We start from the raw sequence: 22,645 nt of genomic DNA, 5'->3' as shown, positions 1-22,645 counted from the left end.
GTTTGTGGGCAGCTCGGTAATTATTTGTGACAGCTTCAGAAACAGAGAAAGGCAACGGTGCCATTGCATCTGTGATGGACGTTTGAAATCACCATCTTTGTGTACAGCCCTCAATGTTGTAAATGGATCCTGAAAAATCCAGCTGAGCATTACAGTAATTGTAATTCTATTGGTTTCTATAGAAATAGGATTATCCTAACAGCCAATAAATCAATTTCCTCCTGGAACACTAATGCAATGAGAAGGGGCACCATTTCACCGTTATTTATAGAGCAAACAGCTTTTACACAATTTGCAATACCTATCAGAGTTTTATAGAGTTCATGAGATTTTTCAAGCATGTTGCTGCATAAAACCATCTCTGGCAATAAATTATAGAGGGAAAGGGGGGTAGGGGGGAAAAGAAGTAATAAAGTAATGCAAAATATTTACCGCCAGATGGCACGCTGGTACAGGTGCCGCCGTTCTGGCAGGGATGCCTCTCGCAGGCGTCGGGGTAGAGGACGCAGCCAAGCTTCAGCTCGGTCAGGCCAACCACCTCTGCGAAGCTGCTGCGCTTGTTCTGGAGGGGCAGCTCGTTGTTGTTGAGGACGACGGAATCCAGGCAGCCCTGAAAGCCGCTCAGGACCTGCGTGGTTCTCTTGTCGGTCAGGCTGCGGACGTTATCCACCTGGACCTGGGCCCCGAAGTAGACGGAGCTATCGGTGCTGAGGGTCTGGAAATAGAGGGGGGCCTTGCGGCGCTCCACGTAGCTGTCGTCCAGGGACAAGCTCGTGAAATTGCGATTCAGCTCCAGGAAGACCGAATGCCAGCTTCCGTCATTAACGGCCCGGCCAGAAATTCCCAGGATTCCCGGGCCACTTCCACAGTCCAACTGGAACCACAGTTTGCCGTCGACAATCTGCGGGAGGAAAACAGGAATCAAAGCGCTTCAGGCACTCACCCGCCTCGTAATATGCTCTCACAGGGAATCTGGAAACACAGAGGTCTTCCAGACACTCTCCATGCAGTGTTAAAGCTGCCTTCCTACCTGACACTAAAATAGCAAAAAACTGCACCTTTATCATAAAAAAAAAAAGGTGATAAATACCAGCCTACTTAGAATTTAGCCAAAGCCAGGTCCTGTAGGCAAACTGTCAATACAGGAAAAATAGAGATGAGGAACAAAGGGATGAGGACTGGGATAATGATGTGTCTCACTGAACAGGGCATGACCTGGAGGACCCACGTTCTGCTCCTGGCTCTGCTGCTGAGCAGTCGTGTCACTCTGGGCAAGTCCTGCCATCCGCCCGTGTGCTACGGTTCTGCCCAGTGGCTGATGCTACCAAAAGGACAGCGAGGGCAAGGGATCACCTCTGAGTGTCTGAGAGAGGCCTGTGGCAACGTCAATGGCCACTGCTCTCAGCTGGGGATGTCAGGTGCTCTGCTCATGCACACACCCTGTGCCTCTCTAACCTTTTGGAGCAGCTCAGCGAGGTGTGGATTTGTCCCTTAGTATCATAAATTCAGTTTCTCTAAGTACAAGAGTAAGATCCTGGTTGACCAAAAGTCAAGGATGCTACACTACCTGCTCTGGGTACACCTCACAGATGACATAGGACGGCTCCTACTTTTCTTCTTTTCCTGATATTTATGCTGATTTCGTGGCTTTAGAGAAATTGTTAGGATTTCTCACTCTCCTTCCTGCCCCTGGGCCATCTGAAGTCCTCATAAAGGGAAAATCTACGCCAGCCTGCTGGGGCAGGCAAAGTGCAGAGTGAGGGAATAGGTATGGAGTGCTGCTCTCCTGATCAGCAGTTTACCCAAAGATTTTAGGTTTCTTTAACAGATGGCAGATATGTTTAAAATGGCTGACAAGGCTGGAAATAATTTCTTATGACACATTAATTGGATTCAAGCTCTCCAAAAGCTCTCGCAATTATTTTACCTTTATGTCATGCTCTAAGAAGTATTTATTTCTGCAAACCCCATCTCAAGACAGTTCTGTCCTATTATTTATCCCCCTGAAAAGTTCAGGCGCTGTGTCCTTTTTCATCCTTCCCTGCAGCACACGCTGTACTCTCACTGGTTTATCCGTAACACAGCCCCACTGCTCTCCTCCAGCAGAGCAGAGCTGCCAGAGCCATCAACGCAAGGAAACCCCAGAGCTTTGGTGGTCCCACTAAACTGGCATGGCTAATGCAGATGTGATGCTGTATTGTATCCATCTGTCTTTGGCCATTTTTTTTTTCACCATTTCTGGCATGAAGATTCATTTTAAACCGGCTTAGTTAGAGACATCCTTTGGCACGTGTCTGAACGGGTGCTCAAACTCTTTTCTGCCAGGCTCTTGTGCGGCTTGAAGGTAAATGGGATACTGCTAATCTACAGAAGCAGACTGTGCTGTTGTGTCATTATCAGCATTTTATTGTCCTGGGAGTTTCACAAAACTACATGGAGAAAAGCTAAGGGTGAAATCTTGAGTTCTGATCATCTCTGGACTTCCTTCTTCTTTCTAGACCTCAGCCTCTTGACCAGCTGAATTTGAACTGGGCTGTAACCTCAGGCCAAGTCATACTGGGCAGTCAGGGTGTAAACCACACCACTCCACCACTCTGCAATCACTTGGATGGGGTGGACACAGAGATAAGCATGACAAGCTCCCTGTAAATGGCAGCTATCTACTTTGCAAAGCACGAGGGGTGTTGAGGGATAACCATGTAGAAGGAGCCAGAATAGCAAGAGTTAGCTCCTGTTATGGGCAGCTGGCTATTTTGAAGTCCTTGACCTGTGGGATGTAATGAAACTGAGAGGAAATGAGATCTATGATTGTAATACAACATGCTTGAGGGATGGATGTTGCCTGTAGTCCTACAGCTCAATCGAAAAAGGCTAATGCATGTATAGAAAAATAAGTCTGGATCATTTTTCATTAAAAATCTTTTCTTGCAGGACTCAAAATTCAGCTGTAAACTATTTCTGTAGATTGAAATTGGTCTTATTAAAGCATCTGCTCAGGGGAATCTCAGTAAACAAGATGCTCTGATAAACTGAGCTGGTTTCTCTCCAGAGATGGAGCAATACTTTCTTTTCTCCCTGTGCAACAAAATAGCCCACAAACCTTGAAAGTGTGGTCTGGCTCAATAGGAATACAAATCAAACGGAAAAATACATGCCAACATATTACACTTTGAAAAACAGCAATCATCGCATAAGCAGTTAACTTGCTTCTTATTCAAAAAGGCTTTTTCCTATGGAAACTGTTCTACTGATTGTGTATAATATACATATACCTCCCCTAAGACTACTTATACCCTGAAGGACCTACTGCCTGCATGTCTATTACCCTTACTCACAGAACATGCTTTTCCAATTATCTTTATAAATACAACACCACATATGAGCACCTGGGATAAATATTACACCACTTGTGTACAGGAAACGATGATCTAAAAGATTTGCCATTAAAATATGTTTTATACATCTTTCTCATCCCCTTTTATTTCTTTTTACCAGCAGATGATCTGACATACACAGTAAATATATATTGTCTGAAAGGCTATGTTTCCTTCCTTTTATTAAAAAAAAGCACTACTAACCTCAACCTTAGGGTCGAGTGAAGGATGGAAAGGATGGTCCGACGCTTACAGTGCTAACCTAAGATATGATAGATATGCATGGGGATCCACACTCTGCAACACTCTTCCTCTGGGATCTCAAGCAAGTCATTAGTTTCAGGTCTCCATCAGTAAAAAAGGGATAACGTCATTTCCCTACCTCACACCACTGCTTTACAGATACATACATTAAAGTCTGTGACATGCCCAGATACCCCTAGCAATGGGACCATAAAAATACTTTCATTAATCAGATGGTCACAGGCTTTGCTGCAGCGGGGCAGGGAGGAAATATTTGTCCCCTGATGGCCCCGTGCCTCGAGGAGGAGGAGGAAGAGCAGGAACAGCCCTTGAGGAGTAGGGGCTGCAAAGGGCTCCTGTCTTGCCTATTGAGCAGCTAGGCTGGCCGGGCAGGGAGGAGAGGGTCCTCCACTCAACAGGACAAAACAGTGTCTCCACTCCGAAGCATGGAGAATTCAACCACAGATCTTTAATGCAGCAATTAATCCCTGGTGTTCCCATGATTCCCCTTAGTCACAGGGATGTAAGGGATACTTTTCAATCCTCAAACGGGGCTCTTTGATTGTAACCTGGACCTTGGTACCAAGAGAAGCTGAACTTCAAGTTAATGTCTTACTAAATGAGGTACATGCAAGCAAATAGGATGGAAGTCCAATGAAAGACCAATGCTGTTGTCCAGGCTCAGCAATTATCCAGACAATAATCTCAGTAGACTGACTGGTCTGATTGAGGGTTGGTAGCATCAGACTCAGTTCAGGATGGAATGTGTGGCACTGCTTTTTTCTCCATCTCTGTGATGTGACACAGCAGAGAGCTTGAGTTACTCCAGCTCACAGCAGAGAGATGCAAACTCAGCAGCCCCTCACCAGTGCCGCCCCCAGCACCAGCAGAAACCCTCGGCACCAAGAAGAAAGCAGAGAGACATTGCTTTGCCCTAGCTGGGCAGAAAATTCCCACCAGGCTTCCACCTCTCAGAGCTTTCTGGGTTCAGTCACACTATCTCTGATTATAATTACTAGGACAGTGAGGTTAACACACACTTAAGCCTGTATGCTCTTACCGACACAACATCCCTCACCTGTATGAAATGGGGAAAAATGTACAAAGAACAGACCAGGCTCCAAAAGCTGATGCAATCTGTTACATTTCAACAGTTTCATTCAATGAGCAAAATGGAGCCAAACACATATTGTAAATTATATTAGAATATTAGCCTGGCTAAGATGTTTGGCTAACATCCATATTTGTGTATCAACATAGGTAATAAAATGATCAAATGGTTCTTCTGAGAGCACCTTAGGCTCACACAGTCCATCTGCAGTCACACACCATGGATGCAGCATGCTGCCTACTAATCTATCTGGGGAAATATTTCGTTAGCCGAATTACATTTCAGGTTCGTTTGTGTAAAACGGTATATTTAATTAAAATACTACTCGTTTCAACTCTAGCCATAACTGGGATCATATCCAAGCTTCAGTCTTATCCAGCAGAAGCCATGTAGCAGTAATGCATTAAAATGTATAATATACACTTAACTAAACCATGCAAAGTTACACATTAATTGCCTGGACTGAAGAACATATGCTTGCCTTTTACCATTTAACAGCTATATTTCTGGCATGATGGGAAACTCTTTCTTTACCTATTTTTAATCCTTTAAATTTCACAAAACAAGTTGAATCTCCATTGTATTCCTTGAAAACAAAAAGAAATAAATTATGGAATTCTCTTCTGCCATGGCCTCACAATGTTTAAAATTGTTAAATCTTAGTTTTCACAGATAGATACTACATAGGAAAAAGGAAATGGTCATACTGGTTTTGGCACACAATATGTTTTTGGAAAAAAAAAAAAGCCATTGACCTGCATCTCATTTTACTCCAATTGTCTTAAAAGCAAGAGCACGCAACAAAAAAATGGCCAACCTCTCAAAATCGATGGATGAGTTGCTTTATTAGAAACAGCTGAATAAATAACAACCCTTATTATATTGTACCAACACAGTGGAGCTGGTAGGCTTTCAGCAAAGTAGCAGACAAGCAGTTTGCTCTGTGGAATTTACTATTCATCTAAGAAGGACACCGCGTTATGATTATGAAATATTTCCATCCCTGGAGTTATCACAAATGTATGAGCTCCCAAAATTAAGCTGGTCATTTAAACACAGAAAACCATATTGCAGAATTAATTTTTAAACAGACTGCAATGGGGGAGACTTGCTTCAAAAAAATCAATGCTACTGTGTGCCCCAACAGTGGTGGTGTTTTCTGCCTGGTCTCCCATGGGCTCGCACTACGTGATGGCTCTAAATTTCTTCCACCTCTGCCTTTGTTTGGAGCTCATGATGGTGCTGGGCCCTCTGGTGCTAATCTGGCAGATACTTAAGTACATGCTTAAATTAAGTTATATGAGTAGTTCCAATTGCCTTCAAATGCAGGAAGTTAAGCAAGTGATTAAGTGCTTTGCTGGAGTGATGCCAGAGTGCTCAAAAGAGCACAGGATCCCATCCTTTATCCTCTATTTGGAAAGCTTCTCCTCATGTTTAATTTAATTGAAAGCAATGCTCAAATGATAACAACTTCACATTTATAGACCTCTAATTAATCTACTTAATGGTCTCATTTCTGAGTGCTTCTCTATCTCACACCATACATACCTGGTTAAAAAAAAAAACCACAAACCAACTAAAAAAGGCCTAACCTCTGGTTTACAAATGAAAAAAAACCTTACACTTATAAAGTCTAAGGGTAACTTGCTTGAAAGCATCTGAGTTAGGGATCCCCAAAGTGGAGTTCATGAGTCAGCTGCCATCACCAAAGAGAACTGCTAAGGTTACATCCCTTGAGCTTCATGCCATTTGCCTGCCATAGAGCACTTTTGTGAGACCTTAGTCTGATGTGCCTCTGCTAAATGACCTTTGCAAATAAAACTCTAGCAATTCCTGATCTTTTAAGTGATGCCATTTCTCCAAAAAAACGTACTGAATATAATGCTTTCCTTTGCTTTAAACCCCATGCTTAGAGAAGCCAGGGGCCAGACCTGGGAAAAGGACGTGCCCAGTAAAGCAGCAAATTCTGCCCCACCAAAAAGCCAAGGATGAGGCTCTGAGAAGACAATTCCCATGCTCAGTGCATGGGAGAATGTGGAACCCTTGCATCCATACATGACCCTGGATCTCTCATTGGACACATGAGGCAGAAGCTCCATCTGAAGCTCTCTACTAAGTGCTGCATCAGATGGGTTCATAGCTGGAAATCCTTTCTTAGAGACAGGAAGCAAAAAGGAGCATGACCTGGAAGTTGGCATCTGAGATCGGAGCAGAGTAGCCACGGGTCTTGTCGCTGCTCCTTCAAGTATTATTTTTTCCTTCCAGTATTTTTCAAAGCAAAATGGTTAGGTGATTGTGTGAAGTGGCGACTGAAAACACATTAACTCCTACCCCACAAGTAAAATCTCAACCCAAACTAATGCAACGAGGGGGTCTCTTAGTTTTTGTAATCACATGAATTTTTCTCTTTTAGTTGCAAAATTTCCCAGCTTCAACTGGAGAATATCCACTCAGTTGTCTACACCCTGTGACTCACTGGACTCCTTAATCACGATAGATCTATACACTAAACTCTAAGAAAAAAAAATTCTCCTATCATTATTCTAACTCCATTTCAATCTGCCTCTGTATCATCTCCTATTGTTTTCAAGTGACACCTTTCACCAGGGCCATTTTTTTTCCCCAAGCATTTTTCAAAACTACAAAATTGCCAACATTTCCTACTGATACACGCTAAGGGCAACTACCATGAAGACTTCAAAGAACGTCTTCAAGCCTGCAGTTCTGTTTTGAATTTTTTGAACAAAAAGTATACTGAAAAGTTCAATCTGCATTTCTATGTGTCTCAAAGCAGAGCTTAATTGTCTTGTACAAATCTGAAAAATGCTGAGAGTCCCCAGTGAATGACAGACAGTACTCCTGCTTGTGAAATATTGCAGTCTAACAGCTATAAAATTGTTTGTTGCCCATTAATAACTCATCTAAACATTTTAACATTACCTAAGCATTGAGCCAAAAGAACTCTAAAGATTGCAAATACAGACACAAAAGGCTCTGTGCCATCTCTCCCACTGCTGGGACAAAAGTCAATGTCTTCATTTTGTACCTTAGAGGCTCTAGCAGAAATACTATATGTGCAGGCTCTTGGATAAGCCTAGCACTCCCTTTCCCTCCAGCAGATATTAGCCATTCCATGGAAACCCAACAAAGAACGAAAATGCATGGAGAGCTTATCAATTAAATATTGATTGGGTATCAATCTCCAGCTACCCCATGCCTCTCTCAACAGATAATCTTAATTCACAGAGTGAAGAAATCTTCACATTCAATAGGAGACACGTTCGAAGCAGTTGGTTTCTGGAATTAACTCGACAGCAGTGAGGGCATATCCTCTAACCACAGGCACGGGCCCAGGGGAAGAACAGCTATTTCAGCATGCATCGTTTTGACTGTATGGTCATATAAATGCCCAAATCTTACATCTCATGCAGATTGGCTCCTGCATGCAGATACACATAATGTTCTTATAATGAACAGCACCCAATGGAGCATTTTCCAAGTAAAGTACCACTAACAAGCTGCTTTTCTGATTGTTGTTGTTGCTGCCATTGTAGAAATTGTTGTTTTTCCCTGTTAGAAACAGATCAGACTTCATCTTCTCAATCTACAGCTGAAATGAGAACAGCATTCCCCAAATCAAGAGCCAGCAGAAAACATATAATCAAGAGAAACAACTGCGGAAAAGATAAGTTATTTTAATTACCTTGAGAATTATACAGGGATTCGCTCTGGTGTACATTATAATCCCATTGCTTTGCAGGGTTCGCAGACGGAGAGCCAACTTGAATTCCTCCTTCTTGCTATTTTCAGAAACCCGGTATTTAATGTAGCTATTCCCAGCAAAGCTAAGGGAAGTGTGGCCTGAAATAATAATTTTGAAAAGACACATATTCTTTTAGTGACACATGAAATAATTCCTCAACTGTCAAGTTAATTAAAGAATTTATAGAGCTAAGGAGAATGTCTAGGAAGAAATAAATAAAACCCAACTTTGATGGCAAAAAAACCGCTGGCACCTACTACAAAAACATACTGTATTTTTTGGGAAAATTATTTTTCAGGGGGTGGAGGAAAGCTCTTTTTCTCCATACTTACAAAAAAGAGAGGTTTCTCCAAGTATTCAGCACTTTTAAGGTTGTACACCCCTGGAGGCACCTATGTTGTCTCACTGATAACAGAGGGTGTCAAAGATGACCATGCCTGTACACCAGGCAGCTGATTTATGGGAATAAAGTTAAGCATGGGCAGATGCCAGCCAAACCCTTGCAATGAACTCCCTGCAACCACTGCCCAGGACCACAGTGATACAGCTCAGTATCTGCTGCGCTGTCACCAGGGAAATAGCAGATGTCCTCTGCCATGCAGCCCTGGATTCACTGAACTCCATGGAAAGCTCCACTTCACCAGCTTTCCACCAGGCTCTTTGTATCCCAGGGAACAACACAACTGCAGAGAACTAAAAAATGTTCTCAAACTTTCTTCTTGGGATGGTTTAGTGTTTTCATTAATAAAGACTGGAATTTTGGTAATCTAAATCATAAGCAGAAGAGTTAATTATAGAGCTTTGCCCATGGCAGGAAAACATCTGGCATAACAGTCTGTAGGAAAAGTCCTGTTTTCTCAGCAGCCTGTTTTACTGATCTGGGATTCAACCAAGTCAGTGGGAATTTCCCAGTGGAAACTGGATCATGGTCTTCATACAGTCCCTCAGCCAAGCATTTTACAGGGCTTATAAACAGATGTGCCAACTGCCAGTGCTGAGAAGGGTTAAGCAGTACATCTGATGACTTCAGTGGCACCTCTACCCACAAAATGAGAATGAAAGCACTTTGCTGTTCAAGGATATCCCCCTTTCCTGCTGTGACATGCACCTGAGCATTCGCCAAGCTTTCCTGGTGGGCACTGGCAGATGAATGGTCTCCGGTTAGCTTCATACCCCACACACTGCATGTCCCCTGGACATGGCTTCTCCAGGCAGGGATCGTTAGACCCAGGGCAGCGTTCTCCTGCAATGTGTTAAAATACTGTCAGGGATGCAGTTTAAAGCATGATCTTCAGCAATACAAGAGCAATGAAAGACAATTATTGATCTAACACGTCAGTACAAGCAAAAAATGGTCAAATAATAACAACAACAAAAAAAAACCCTTCATGGAAGAGATGTCCTTTGGACAAGTATGTAGCAGAACCATTATGGTTCTTCTTCAAAGGCTGCTCTAAAACCCAGGGCAATGTATTATAAAACCCAACTATTATGAGCAGTAACTGGTTTATAATTGGTGTTTAGACTCTCAGGCCAGTCATTTTCTAACAAAGCCTCCTGCACAGCGGGTTTAGAGATAGGAGAAAACAAATGACTTGAAGCTGCGCACTCCTTTTGCCCCAGCACACCCAGGAGAAGCAAATGTAAGGAGGTGGAGTTCCCTAGGAGATGAAATAAGAAAAAGTCATTCCTGGGTTATGGAGTGACATCTGGACTTTTCATCCTCATACTGCACAGGATGCGCTGCCAGCCTGACCGCACGGCATAGGCAAGGCTTGCCCTGTCCCCATGTTCCTCCTGACATTTCTGAGACCTCACATCCTACTGTGCACCTTGCCCAGGCTGCCAAAACCGATCCTCCTTTCTTCTGGCTGAGACTACACAAGTCCCATTGCATCTGAAACTGCCCATGAAAAAACAAAGAAAAAAAAAAAAAGATTTACTTGCTCTTGAGTAAGAACTCAAAGTGAATAAATTTTGAAAATCAAAAATAAGTTGACCGTGGTTCTTGACATGACTGAATTGAAGAAAGAAGCAGCTTAATATTCTAAAGAGCCAGTTGCAATTTCTGATTATAACTAGGGGGAAAAAAATAATGTTCTTTTGTATTTGAGGAAGAGCGTAATTTAGATAAAATTATTTTGAAAGCTAATGGCAACTCTTTCCTAAGAATCTTTTATTAGTACAGAATCTAACCTTGCCCAAGAACAGGTGAATTCAGATCTACTACTAAATTCATAAGGGAGGTAATATGACAGTTGAATACTGAGTTTTGAATTTGCTTAAAATACTTGTGCAACACAATTACATTAAGCTTCCTCAAAACCTTTTAAATTCTTAACATCTAGCAAGCTGAGCATGTCAAGGGCTTACTTTAAAGCCTGTCAATGTCAAAGAAACTTCCTGCATGCCATAGGGTTTGGCTAAAACTTCTATATAACTTCTAAAAATGTCTCAATAAGTCTGTTTTGATTGCTCTAATATTAAAAGGTTTGCAAACACCACCTACAAAAATGCAAAACATGATACAACTACTGGTGCTTAATGTATGAATTCTCAGGATTATTCAATTTTCACAACAGTTAGCCTTTTCTTGGTTGCACCAGGGAACTTGGTAGATGCAGGGTCAGCTCCAACCTTTGGACACCTGTGCGTGGCTGCTATAAAACTGGCCTTTAACTGCAGGAAAAAAAAGGGCATTCCTGCCCTTGCTTCTGGTGATTTGCAGCCAGAGCTTGAACAAAGAGAGATCTGGTTGCTGTGAATGGACAGGTGTCTCGTGTTTTGCTCATCAAATTAATTTGCTTAATTCATGCAGGTGATGATTTTAACAATAAAAGGTCAGCACCTTCCTACCCATCACTTTCTGAATATTGGCAGTTCTTGTTTATTGCAGGACCATTATCATATTAAAAAACTACTTCAGTTTTTGAACCTATGTATTTTATTTACACTTTACAAAGGGAGAAATCAACCTGTCATACAGTCTATCTCCGAAAGTAATGAAAGAAAGGATCTTATTGCTCTCATACTTCAGTACAAGCCAAGAAGGGCTCATTGTAAGCATAGCTGAAACTACCTGGCACTGTATTTTCTGGAAAAATTACTACTGTATGTTTGAAAGTGGACATGGGCTGACTACAAATATGGCAATGACTGTAAATGTCTTGCTTGATGTACAGCACAGTCAATTTAATCTTTAACATCCTCCCCTCCTTTGTCAAACATTTTTTGAGAGGTCTACGCAGTAAACGATTCACAGTACTGCATGTAGCACAGTTAGAAAATGATGCATGGCAATCTTTAATAATCACTTTAGTAGGTAACATTAACAGGAATAACAGCTGCAATATACAGTCACACTTCAAGTCTTAGAGAATCAAGAAACAAATGTCATTTAATAGGGTTCTGCACTGAAAAACGATATTCTATTTAAAGGTAAGGTCTGCAGAATTTACCAGAGACAAAGTTTTCTATAGTGTTTTTTTCAGAAAAAAAAAACCAACTCATTTTTTTAATTCAGTGGCGAATAACAATTACTTCTGAAATTATAACAGGTGGTTAAATATTCTATAGGCTGCCTTGCATTTTCTACTTGGTTCTTTTGGCTATTTTAATTCATTCTTATGTGACAAAACCACAGCATTCTGCTGTTTGCAGAGTATATCTCCTCTCTGAACACACTTAAACCTTTTGTGAGGCTGTAATTCAAGTGAGCCTCTGCGTAGCTGACAGACAAGTCATTTGGACAAAAGCCCCACAGCTCATCAGTGTGCAGCAGAAAGGGGCACCGAGACTTCCAAATGTGGCTCTGCAAATTTTCACATCCCCTAACCTATGACTGGCTCTTTGACATGAAGCAATAAAGCAATAGCTTACTTGGTTATCCATCTCTGCCAGTTTTTTTAGCTGATTCAAACTTTGATTTGTACTTCAGAGCCATCCTTCGACAGTCAAAAAATATATGGAAAGGATCTTAACGTATTTAGTGCATCTGTGGAGATACACTAAATAATTGCTTACCCCGGCAGGCCAAGAATAGTTCTTCTGGTAGACTACAAGCAAATCAACTTTTTATTCATCCTGCTGCAGCAGGATTTCATAGCTGTCACAAAATTTTTAAAATATTCAGACTTGGAAGAAGCACTGCTTTATGTCTGTCTGTATGGTTGTAAGTACATAAGCTACAAATCTGCATTATTGCATTGCCCGAGCTAACACGCATTTTCAGGCTGATTTCACAACTATGAGGAGCAAAATTGTGAAATTGTTCAAGGTTACGTTGTCCACATCAAAGATTTGCAGCCTGAGTTTAAATAAAATTATTCTAATGTTGCATTTCCACTCCAAAGAGCAGTCTATTTACCATCCAATAAGAGATTGAAGAAATGTGGATTTGAATTGATCTTTTTCTTTTCTGTAGGCAAGTCCAGACAATCCACAGCATTGCCTTGAAACTCACATTAGTATTAATAAAGCTGTTCTCTATAAGGTAGCGCAGAGACACATGAGCTGGCATCAACCAGTGCATGGCATAGACCCACTTGATTTTGACAGACCATCATCAGTGTAATTCTCTAATAGAAGGTAAAAGTATTACAATCTTCCTGCTAGTATACTGAGGAAGAAAACAGTCTTCCATTGCAAAACGAGACATTTATTTAATTCCTGCTCCTCCAAAGAAGGATCACTTTCAGGAATGTAAATCTATTTTGAAAATTGAGCGCTTCAACAGTTTTAACTTGAGCCTTGTGATGTTTTTTTTTCTGTAAGACCATTCTCCTGAATCTGTATAAATATTAAAATAGAGTCTGTTTCTCTTGCTTGCAGGAGAAAGCTCAAAAGGTGACTCCTGAAGGAGTCCCAGAAAGCATGTAAACCAAACTCTAGACTGTTATTTTAAAGCAATCTAATAACTAGTTTAGTGGTGAGGGGAAGACCATCAACTTAGGAGCTACAATTTGTTTTTATTTTTGTAGCACGCTGACCAGGTATTGTGAGCAATGATTACTGTATATGTATCCGTGTAGGTACCACAAACTTGTTTCTTCACAAGTCAGGCATGGATTTCAATGAGCTCAAGTGCCCCTGGAAAACTTTGTGTCACGCAGTACGTCCCAGTGAATCAGATTCGCTCCCAGCTTTAGAATTGAGACATTTAACCTCTTCCATCCACGGCTTGATTACAGCTTCCCTTAAGACCCCTTACATGATAGCAATTCCCACTCGCCCAGTCATGCCTTCACTTGATGCTTCAGCTCTCCTATGTTTTATATGAGATTGTGCATTCTCAGCACAGGCCTTAAAAAGATTTATCTGCAATTCTTTGTTCCCAGGCACAAACAGGACATTTGATTCTTCAGTTTTCCTGGCTACCTTGCTGGGACAAGGCTCATTAATTTCATTGTATGCTTCCTGAAAATGGGAAGAGTGGTGCTGTACACATAGGAATTGGGTTCCTGATGCCCAATCTTGCAAAACACCCAGGACTCTTTAAAAGGCAGTGTGTGCCCTGTGGAGCTGAGGACACAAGCCACCTCTGAAGACTAGGTCCTACATTAATAGCAGATCAGCACAGTCCACGATTTCCTTTTGTCAGAACATTCACAAAATGCTAGAAGTGACTCCATAAAGTCTGAATTGCCTGGTTTCACAAGAAAGTGGTCCAAGACTGCTATTCAGTTGATTAAATAACGTGGATGTGAGTGTCTGCACTTTTACTGAACAGTTCTGGGTGTATTAGAAAAATTCTTTCAAACTATTAAGCCAGAACCATATTAAACACTTGAAATGGAATTCATCTCATCTAACTTTAGGGCATGATTCATCCGACTGATTTTAGACATCTAGGGGGAGATGTATCACATCATTAAAAATACCTCATTCTTTCCACTGTCTGCAAATGGGGCCTGGAGTGACCAGCTCAGATGTAGATACATACCCACATTTGTCAAGATGATTTCAATCCAGCCCTCTCCCATAAACATATTAATGTAACCTCACTTTGTAAGATTATAATGCAGAACAACTCTATAGCAAAGCGGTCCCAACAAAACCTGCTTCTTCCCTGCATCTGTGTCTCAACACAAAAGAATTACTTTTCATCATGAAAAAATAAAAATACGGAATAGATTCTTGCTTCTGAAAAATGAGAATGTCATGAGAACTATTTTACAGGAATATATTTATCCCGGTCCTCCTATCTTTATTTCCCATAAGCACTGACAGATGTTTGCATACCTCATGTCATGGGATGGGAGACTGGCAATTGCACAGCCCCTATAGCCACGCTCAAACAAACCCCAATTTGTTACAATATTTTCCATATAACCACTAGCAGATGAGCCAGAAATCTAAGGAGACAGTATGTTATTGGAAAACTCTTTAGTTCAATTTTATTGATTTTAAAGGCTTAGATTGATGTACCTGAACTTTCGAACTTATCCTTCCAGAGCTGAGCTGCTGAACCTCCAAAGTTCACCCACTGCCTGCTTGACAGTCTCCCTGCATTTTCATGTTAGATAACTCTGCTTGTTCACAAAGGTAATCTAGGTAAGTTATGCACAGCTGGCATGCATAAATTGTGCATATCTGTGACATCTGCCAGTGGGAAAAACACTCCAAGTATGATACATATTTCAAGAACGAGTGAATTGGTTCAAACTCAAGCTTTCTGGGTCATAATTGAATCAGATCTCTGGAAACATATGCAATATTTTAATGGCTTTGTCGTAATTCAAGCTATTAATACCAGACTGGATCATGAAACTATCCTAGTAACAAAAGAAGTATAATACTTTTATTATATTAATAATATCTCGCTAATGCTGTCTTGTTAAACAAGCCAAAATAAATTTATTGTAGTATTTTGTGTGCTTTTTCCTGAACTGCTGCATTTATGTGCATGTACAAGAATTACTGATCAAAGAAGTATTTGCATTTTTCTAACTCTTTTACTGGGCCCAGTCTTTAGCTTTCATGAAAGCAAAACTATACATATATTCCCTAATGAATACACCCTCAGAAGTCTGTGTTACCTCCTATGTGATAAAACACAGTGTGTGTCTGTGTATTTACCTAAATACCAAGACATTTCTTCTGGCTCCTTTAATTAAAAGCAGTAGAAGAGGCTGAAGCATTAAATAATGTGGCAAAGGGCAAAGTATGGATTTTTTAACTTCCTACCAACATCTCTTATCTCTGCGCAAGTAAAAGGCTTTCACCTCTCTGGTAGCTACACTTAAATCAGAAGCTCTGGACACTTTGGTTACAGGCTGGATGGTGGAATGGACATGCTCAACCCCACCCCAAGGCCTGTGGATCACCCATGGGAAATCAGCACATCGTGGCTCAAACGGGAGCTGTGGGAACCCATCCAGCTTTCCAGCTGGACCAGGACAAGCTGCCTGTTGCAACTCTTCCCATACAGCAGCCTTCGAGGCCGTGATAAATGGTCCAGAGGCTGGGGACCACAGACGGTCTGCAGAACCACCACACTGCTGTTCTGGCAGCCGGCCATACACTTTGAGGATTGACTGGTACATGAGAGAAAAATTTGGAAATCGCAGCCCCAGCTGAATTACTGTGCTTCCAGTGCTGTGCGGGGGCAGGGGGAAGGGAGCGAGCTGCTGGATCAGAGCTGTACTGCATTGCAAAGTCCTTCTTTTTGCAGTTAAACTTAGGGATCATGAGGCAGATCCACTTACTATTAGTATCTGAAGGGAATAATACATCATTATTGACTTTAATAAGTAGTGAAATGAAATTATAAACAGTGAAAATTTTGGCTGCCAGAAAACCAATTTCTGACAGCAAGGGCTATCGCTATCCCCATGGAGATGAGGATTTGTGATTTCTTGGTATGAAAACGAGACAAAGCTATGACTTAGTGAATACAAAAGTGTTTTGCAGACACTGCTCCTGCACTGGCTCCTGGACCCGTCTGGAGGGTATTGCAGCATTGTCCCTTTTAAACCTGTCAGAATCCTTTATTTCAGAGCCTTTCATATGTAACAAAAGGCCAACTATTGTTATAATAAATACATCTGTTTAAAACTTACAATGCTATTACTTAAAAATTGACCAGATAGTCTGCTCGTGAATGTACAAGAAAATACCTCAGATACAGAATTCTGGTATTTTTACAGAACTGAGCTTCTGTGGCACTATTATTCACATGCTGCAGGAGACAATGACTTCTAGTTAAGTTTTATGCAATTTATGCCTATTTTCATCCCCACTGAAGTCAATGGTAAGATGGTAGGACATGAAGTTCTGCTGTCTGCTGCAGAAACAAAGGTTGGCTACCACGAGACATGGCTGATGAATTCTTGTGCCACTCTCTGTGTGTGTATGTGTGCATGTGTGCTTAAGAGGAGGGAGACTTAGATGTATTGATTTTACAGCAGCTTTTTTCTTCACTCTTAAATGAAGTGGAATGAGGAGCAAATAGCCTGGCAAACAACAGAAACAGAACTATTATTATAACTGCCTGAGGTTTTATACTTCAAGTGCAGAATCATAAGGAAGACTGGCTCTCAAGTCTATTTGTCATATATGCCCATGTGAAATCTCTTCCAAAACACAGAACAGCCTGAAACCTGGCCAAAAACCCACCCTGTCACCTACTGTAGCATTAAAGGTCGGCAGTAGTGCTCGCTTGCAGTTACTTAATAAAATACTTCATTGGTTTCCATGCCTCTCTGCAAAAACAGGGCTGGAAAAGGCCTTTCCACCTGCACTGCTTAGGTCAGGGGTGCTTCTCCTTGGAGATTGATGGTGCATCCATCTCCTTGGAGACTGATGGACCAGGCTGTTCTGCTACAGTCACTCTCTTGGTTTATTCCAGCGGTGGCACTGAGGGGGTGGGAAACCACATCCCTCCCTCTCCTCTCCCTTCCTCTCCCCTTCTTTCCCCTCCTCTGGAAGTTGGTTGATGGCTCTGATTATGGAGCCTCCAGGAAAGCGGCCTTTGTCGTGAAAGGCCAAAGTTCATCAACTTCCATTTACATCAGTAAACACGAACAATTCTTCCCGAGCCTGAGAAATCAATTCCCACAATACATCAGCCAGTCGTGCTTTAACGGACTGAATTGAAATGCCCCTTCTAATCTGCATCAGAGGAATAAAAACGATCCCATGGCACAATGTGCGGCGACGGGAGGGGCGGAGGGAGCGGTACTCACCATTGCACATGCAGCGCACATTCCTGTAGAAGCGGGGGCACACAAAACTGATTCGTGCCGTGCTATAGGTCATCAGGGAATGTGAATCAATAGACAGACTTTGCTCACAGTGTTGTTCCTGACAATCCAGTCCAGAGCAATTCTTCTCCAAGATAGCAGAAATACGAATCACATTTTCCAAGTGTCTCCTCGCATTGGTAAGCTTCTGAATCAAATAGGCAGGCTTATAGAAACCACCGTTGTGCATCTGAACCGCAAACAGCATGTCGAGCTGATTGCTGCCTGCCACCGGCTGAATACTGATGATGTGCAGGCTGTCTTGTTTTTGGGAGAGCACTGCGTTCCGCAAGGTACGCCTGAACCCGTGCATGTGAAGGCCCACAAAGTCTTCTGGGGAAACGTTCTCAAAACGGATGGTGACCGTGTTCTGCAGCATTTCTTGTAGCAATTGCTCAACGTGGACCACGACGTCGATGGGTACCTGGAACCGGCCATCACTGACTGAGACATTCAGGACATACTTGCCGTTATCGAGCCCTCCCAGGGCAATGATCTTCCCATCATGGTTGTTGACCTTGAACAAACTTTTCTGCTCTGATTTTAGCGTATATGTGAGGACATCGTACACATCCTGATCTGTGGCATGGATTTTCCCAATGACTCCCCCAGGAAAATCATCTTCCATGGTGACAATGAAAATCTCCAGTGGAATGGCAGTCGGCTTGTGAATGCTCTCTTCAATAACCCTCACCTGGACATAGGTGTGGGAAACCTGCTGAGGCTTCCCGGAGTCCTTTGCCTAATGCAATTTAGAAAAAATGAAAAAATAAAACCCAAAGTGAAACACACATATAAGACAACCAACAGCCATAACTTCTCACTATATATATTTTCACAGCATCAGTAATTCTGAAGACCTCTCAAAAGAACCTCCCAAATGCATTTGCAAAATACATATGTAAAGAAATGTCTCAGCCATTTCTAGCAGTGGAACTTACAAACTCTTTAGGGAAGCACAGATATCTCATCTAAGTGGATTGCAGAGAGAAATGTGTCAGCAGAATGTCTCATTACTGAAACTGAAATGTTCCCATGATCCCACAGCTATCACTTGTCCTCTTCACAACAGAGACATTTGAATGTGGTATATTCTGCACCGAATGGAGTTTGGGCTCACTTCTGCCCTGGAAAAGAGACTGAAGCCCAGTGAAATACCAGCATCAGTTTCTTCATTACTTGCTGTGCTCCACAGTGTTTCAGACCCTGACTAGTGTGTGTGGATGTGAGGGAGTTCAGAGTTTTTCTACAGCACTCTGTACTAATTTACCTGAAGCAGTCAAGAAACATGCTTGAAATAAATAAAATTTATCACCTTCTGAAAATGAAATAGGGTGCTCATGCTGTTACTAACGATAAAATATGAGAGCAGTACTGCACTTGGACAGATGACTGTATGACCCAGAGCACACATGATAGCATCATTTGCACTTTTTTAATAGAGAGTAAAAGAGCAAGTATGACAAAAAACCCAAGGCCATTTCAACAGAAAGGTGTGCAAACTTGAATCAGTGTCCTTTCCTGCACTAAGAAAAATGTTTCATTGAAGTCACTATTAAGATATACTGCTCCACACGTTTACTTGCTCCACAGAAGAACAGAAGACAAAACTACCACCGGGCAGAGATTTAGCACATGTTCAAATTTACAAGCTGAAGGGAAAAAAAGGCAGGATGGCAACAGTAATATGGACATTACTAGGAAAGGATTAGTAACTCTAAGGTACTGTAAAAATCATTCATCCTCACTCCTAAAAGGGCTGGGTGGAGTATTTTAAAAAAAGATTTTATGTATATGTGCACGCACACACGTACATGCACAGAGATTGCATCCCATTTCACTTGCGATTTTATCATTACTTTTTAATAAACCTAACACAGAGGAGGAACCTGCTGATCCAAAAGAGAAAGCAGCACTCTGGCACAGATGGGTGGAAAGAAACAGTTCTATGGTTTATACACAACAGGAAACTATAAAATATGTTTTCACTGCAGAAATCCCTAAAGAAAATAATACTGGGAGGAATTAGGCCTCCACAATCCAACAGCGTGGTTTTCTGAATATGTTGGTGCATCTCAGGCATTGTGGTCTGTCTAATATTTCATTTATATGACCTACTTGGATTTATATAGCTAGAGGATGCGGCTTAAATTTAATTCTCATGCCCAATTCTGGCTGTACGGTAACTTTGGCTAGCAAATTGCCCCAAGAGCAGGATGTTTGAGGATGAAGGCATGGTAAGAATGGAAGGTGAGGTGGTTTTTTTTATTTTCCTACAAGGCTCAAAAAACAGGTTGTGCAGCTATTAAATGGCAAACTTGTAAAACTTTACTTTGAACTGTTAAGTAGCATCAGAGCTTATATTTTTTGAATTGTAACTACCTGAGGATGTTACTGCTATTAACAGCATTAAATGCGCTTTTAAGGAGCAGATGGGCTGTATGTAGAGAAATCATTCCCAGCAAAGCAAGTGGAGGAAGCCTGCCTTTCAGACTTAGCTTGTAGAACCACGTCCCATTTCAATGAAGAGATGTAGTTCATTCCCTAGACTTGCATATTTACTGAACCCTAATACATTTTCCCTGGCAGGCCTGAGAAATGTGGACAAATTACTTTTGGATTTACAGGTTTTTGTAGTTAGAATTACCCTGGATACAAAGTTCCTCAACAATGACTCTAAAGCTAAGTTTGAGCTGGACTTCTATTGCATGTCTTATTTTCACATTCTTTAAAAGCTAAGTTGACCTTGGAAATGTGACTTCATGAATTCTTGGTAGGCTTCCAAAAATTTATGATTAAATTTATGACTTAAAAGCAGGAGTGATTTTCCTTCCTAGAACAATATTTTTCTGTCACTTGTTCTGTGGTGTATTTATATGTATATAATGCATTTTTGCTTATTTTCCTCGCTTAGCTACAGGAAAAAAAAAAAAAAAAAGATTAAAATCTTAAATCATAACGGCCGCTGCTCAGAAAATCCATTTCATGCGGAGGAAATTGGAAAGGTGGCTGGCTACCTATTTATATTTATATGAAATTAGGTTTAAGAACATCAAAGGAAACATACCATATTGTGCAGTTGCAAACTGGAATGCACAGTATTTACTCACAGAATACAGTCAATTAAAACCAACCCATACAGGCAATGTATGGACGACCTACTACTATGTGGGTTGTTGGTTCTGTGCAGATGCAAAACCCAAGCCATACCTGCACGCAGAGCACATACTCGGTCGCGACCATGTGCTTGAAGATGACTGCAGATCTCAAGACGCCGTGAGGGTCCAACGTAAACTCCTCCTCTTCATTGCCAGTGAGGATGGTGAAGGTAAAAGGGGGGCCATTGTGAAAAGAGTCTTTGTCTGTCACTACCAGCTGCAAAATGCTTGTGCCCACTGGTTTATTTTCCTTTACACATATACACAGTGTATAAAGAAAAGGATTAAAATGATACATATCACAATCACAAAATACCACATTTTGCTACCGAGAATATTCAACTGAATGCTCTTTCCCCAAGATGACACTTCACAAGCAGCATTTATTTGGGACTCTTATGCCTCATGGACTGGCAGCAGAGCTGGAGGTACCCACCACATCTCCAAGGACTGATGAGCCCTCCCTGATCCTGTCTCTGGTCAGGACTGACTGACTACTAAGACTTTCACACTGCGCAAGGTGCAAAGAAGTGTGAGCTCATTCCGGCTCAAACTTTTTGAGACCAGAGTACAATTCCTGGCACAAAAGGGATGAACGGTAAAATGTGTGACAGATGCTGAGGTTAAAGAGCCTCAGCAAACAGAAACTTACCAAAGAGTTAAGAAAGATTTGTTTATACTTTCCTTTAAATAAAATCACTTGATACATCTTTGGCAGATAAATCATCAAAAGCTACCTAACTGAAACCAAATGCTTTTGTATTTTAAAAAGTCAGAGAAGTTTTTGATGTGCAGGATAAACTTACTTGAATCACAGCTGTATAGTTAGCTGGAGTAAATACAGGGCTATTATCGTTCACATCAGAGATGTCCACGTTGACCGTCACAGACGAAGACAAAGGAGGGGTGCCACTGTCTCTTGCCTGGATAACTAATGAATAACCAGATATCTGCAAAAAGGTGAAAACATTAAATCATCGTGAAAGCGGTCCTAAATTTTACCTCACGTTCTTTACATCCAGTGCACCATCTACCATATTCCAAGGAAAGCTGTTTGACTTCATTACCTCCCCTGCCCTTAACATAATCCTGTTTATTGCCACACCGTGTCCCAACTTCTGTTTTATAAGGCTATCAATAAACATAACAGCTTCACTGCACTAAAATAACTGTTTCAGATGATACATTCCTGAAACAAAGGGGCAGACAAAAAACAAATGATGGATAATATCCAAACTCAGACATTACTACTGCAGCTTCCATTTTCATCTCTCCTAGGTGTCAGCTGGGATATGTGACCTGATTCTATTTATCTTACGGTTGGTTTCCAGGATATTATATAAATTGCTTATTAGAGTCAACCTCAGCTTGACACACAGTGTTTCTAACATGGTGATGGAGAAGTAAGAAAAAGTTCACAAGCAGTTGTCTTAAACACACTGGAAAACATTTGAGACCAGTAGGGACAACAGTCTCTGTAGCAACAGGATATTATCCACCATTCAGTAGAAGATAAGTGTTTTTTGAGCCTACTTGTTTGCAAGAGACACAAACTACTCAGCACAGAGTGGGCAGCTCAGCCCATCACCCGTGGGCCCTCTGCGCATGTATGTACCCGTGCCTGAGGTGAGAGCATGTGACAATTTGCAAAAGCTCTGTCTAGGCACGGCTTATGGATGACAGTTTGGGTTTATGAACTGCATCCTTGTGTTGGTGTCCTTACGTCTTACGACTACTTTTTACTGTATATTGCT

At 41.5% G+C, this 22,645-nt stretch overlaps 1 protein-coding gene across 2 annotated transcripts in view; it reads right to left on the bottom strand.

The window, feature by feature from the left end:
• Window positions 1–22,645, bottom strand: part of FAT3 (FAT atypical cadherin 3) — a 430,327-nt gene that overhangs the window by 22,298 nt on the left and 385,384 nt on the right. For both annotated transcript variants that reach the window (XM_014958334.1, XM_014958335.1), the window contains exons 17-22: window positions 21,698–21,841; window positions 20,944–21,141; window positions 17,677–18,475; window positions 9,600–9,734; window positions 8,432–8,589; window positions 433–901 (exon numbers count right to left, since the gene is read on the bottom strand). In XM_014958334.1, the coding sequence (XP_014813820.1) occupies window positions 433–901; window positions 8,432–8,589; window positions 9,600–9,734; window positions 17,677–18,475; window positions 20,944–21,141; window positions 21,698–21,841 (1,903 nt within the window). The remainder of the gene's footprint in view (window positions 1–432; window positions 902–8,431; window positions 8,590–9,599; window positions 9,735–17,676; window positions 18,476–20,943; window positions 21,142–21,697; window positions 21,842–22,645) is intronic.

Source organism: Calidris pugnax, unplaced genomic scaffold (genome assembly GCF_001431845.1).
Source record: "Calidris pugnax isolate Ruff unplaced genomic scaffold, ASM143184v1 scaffold252, whole genome shotgun sequence".
Classification (NCBI taxonomy): domain Eukaryota; kingdom Metazoa; phylum Chordata; class Aves; order Charadriiformes; family Scolopacidae; genus Calidris; species Calidris pugnax.
The sequence above is the reverse complement of the archived record's forward strand: the minus strand, read 5'-3'. Positions and strand labels throughout refer to the sequence as shown.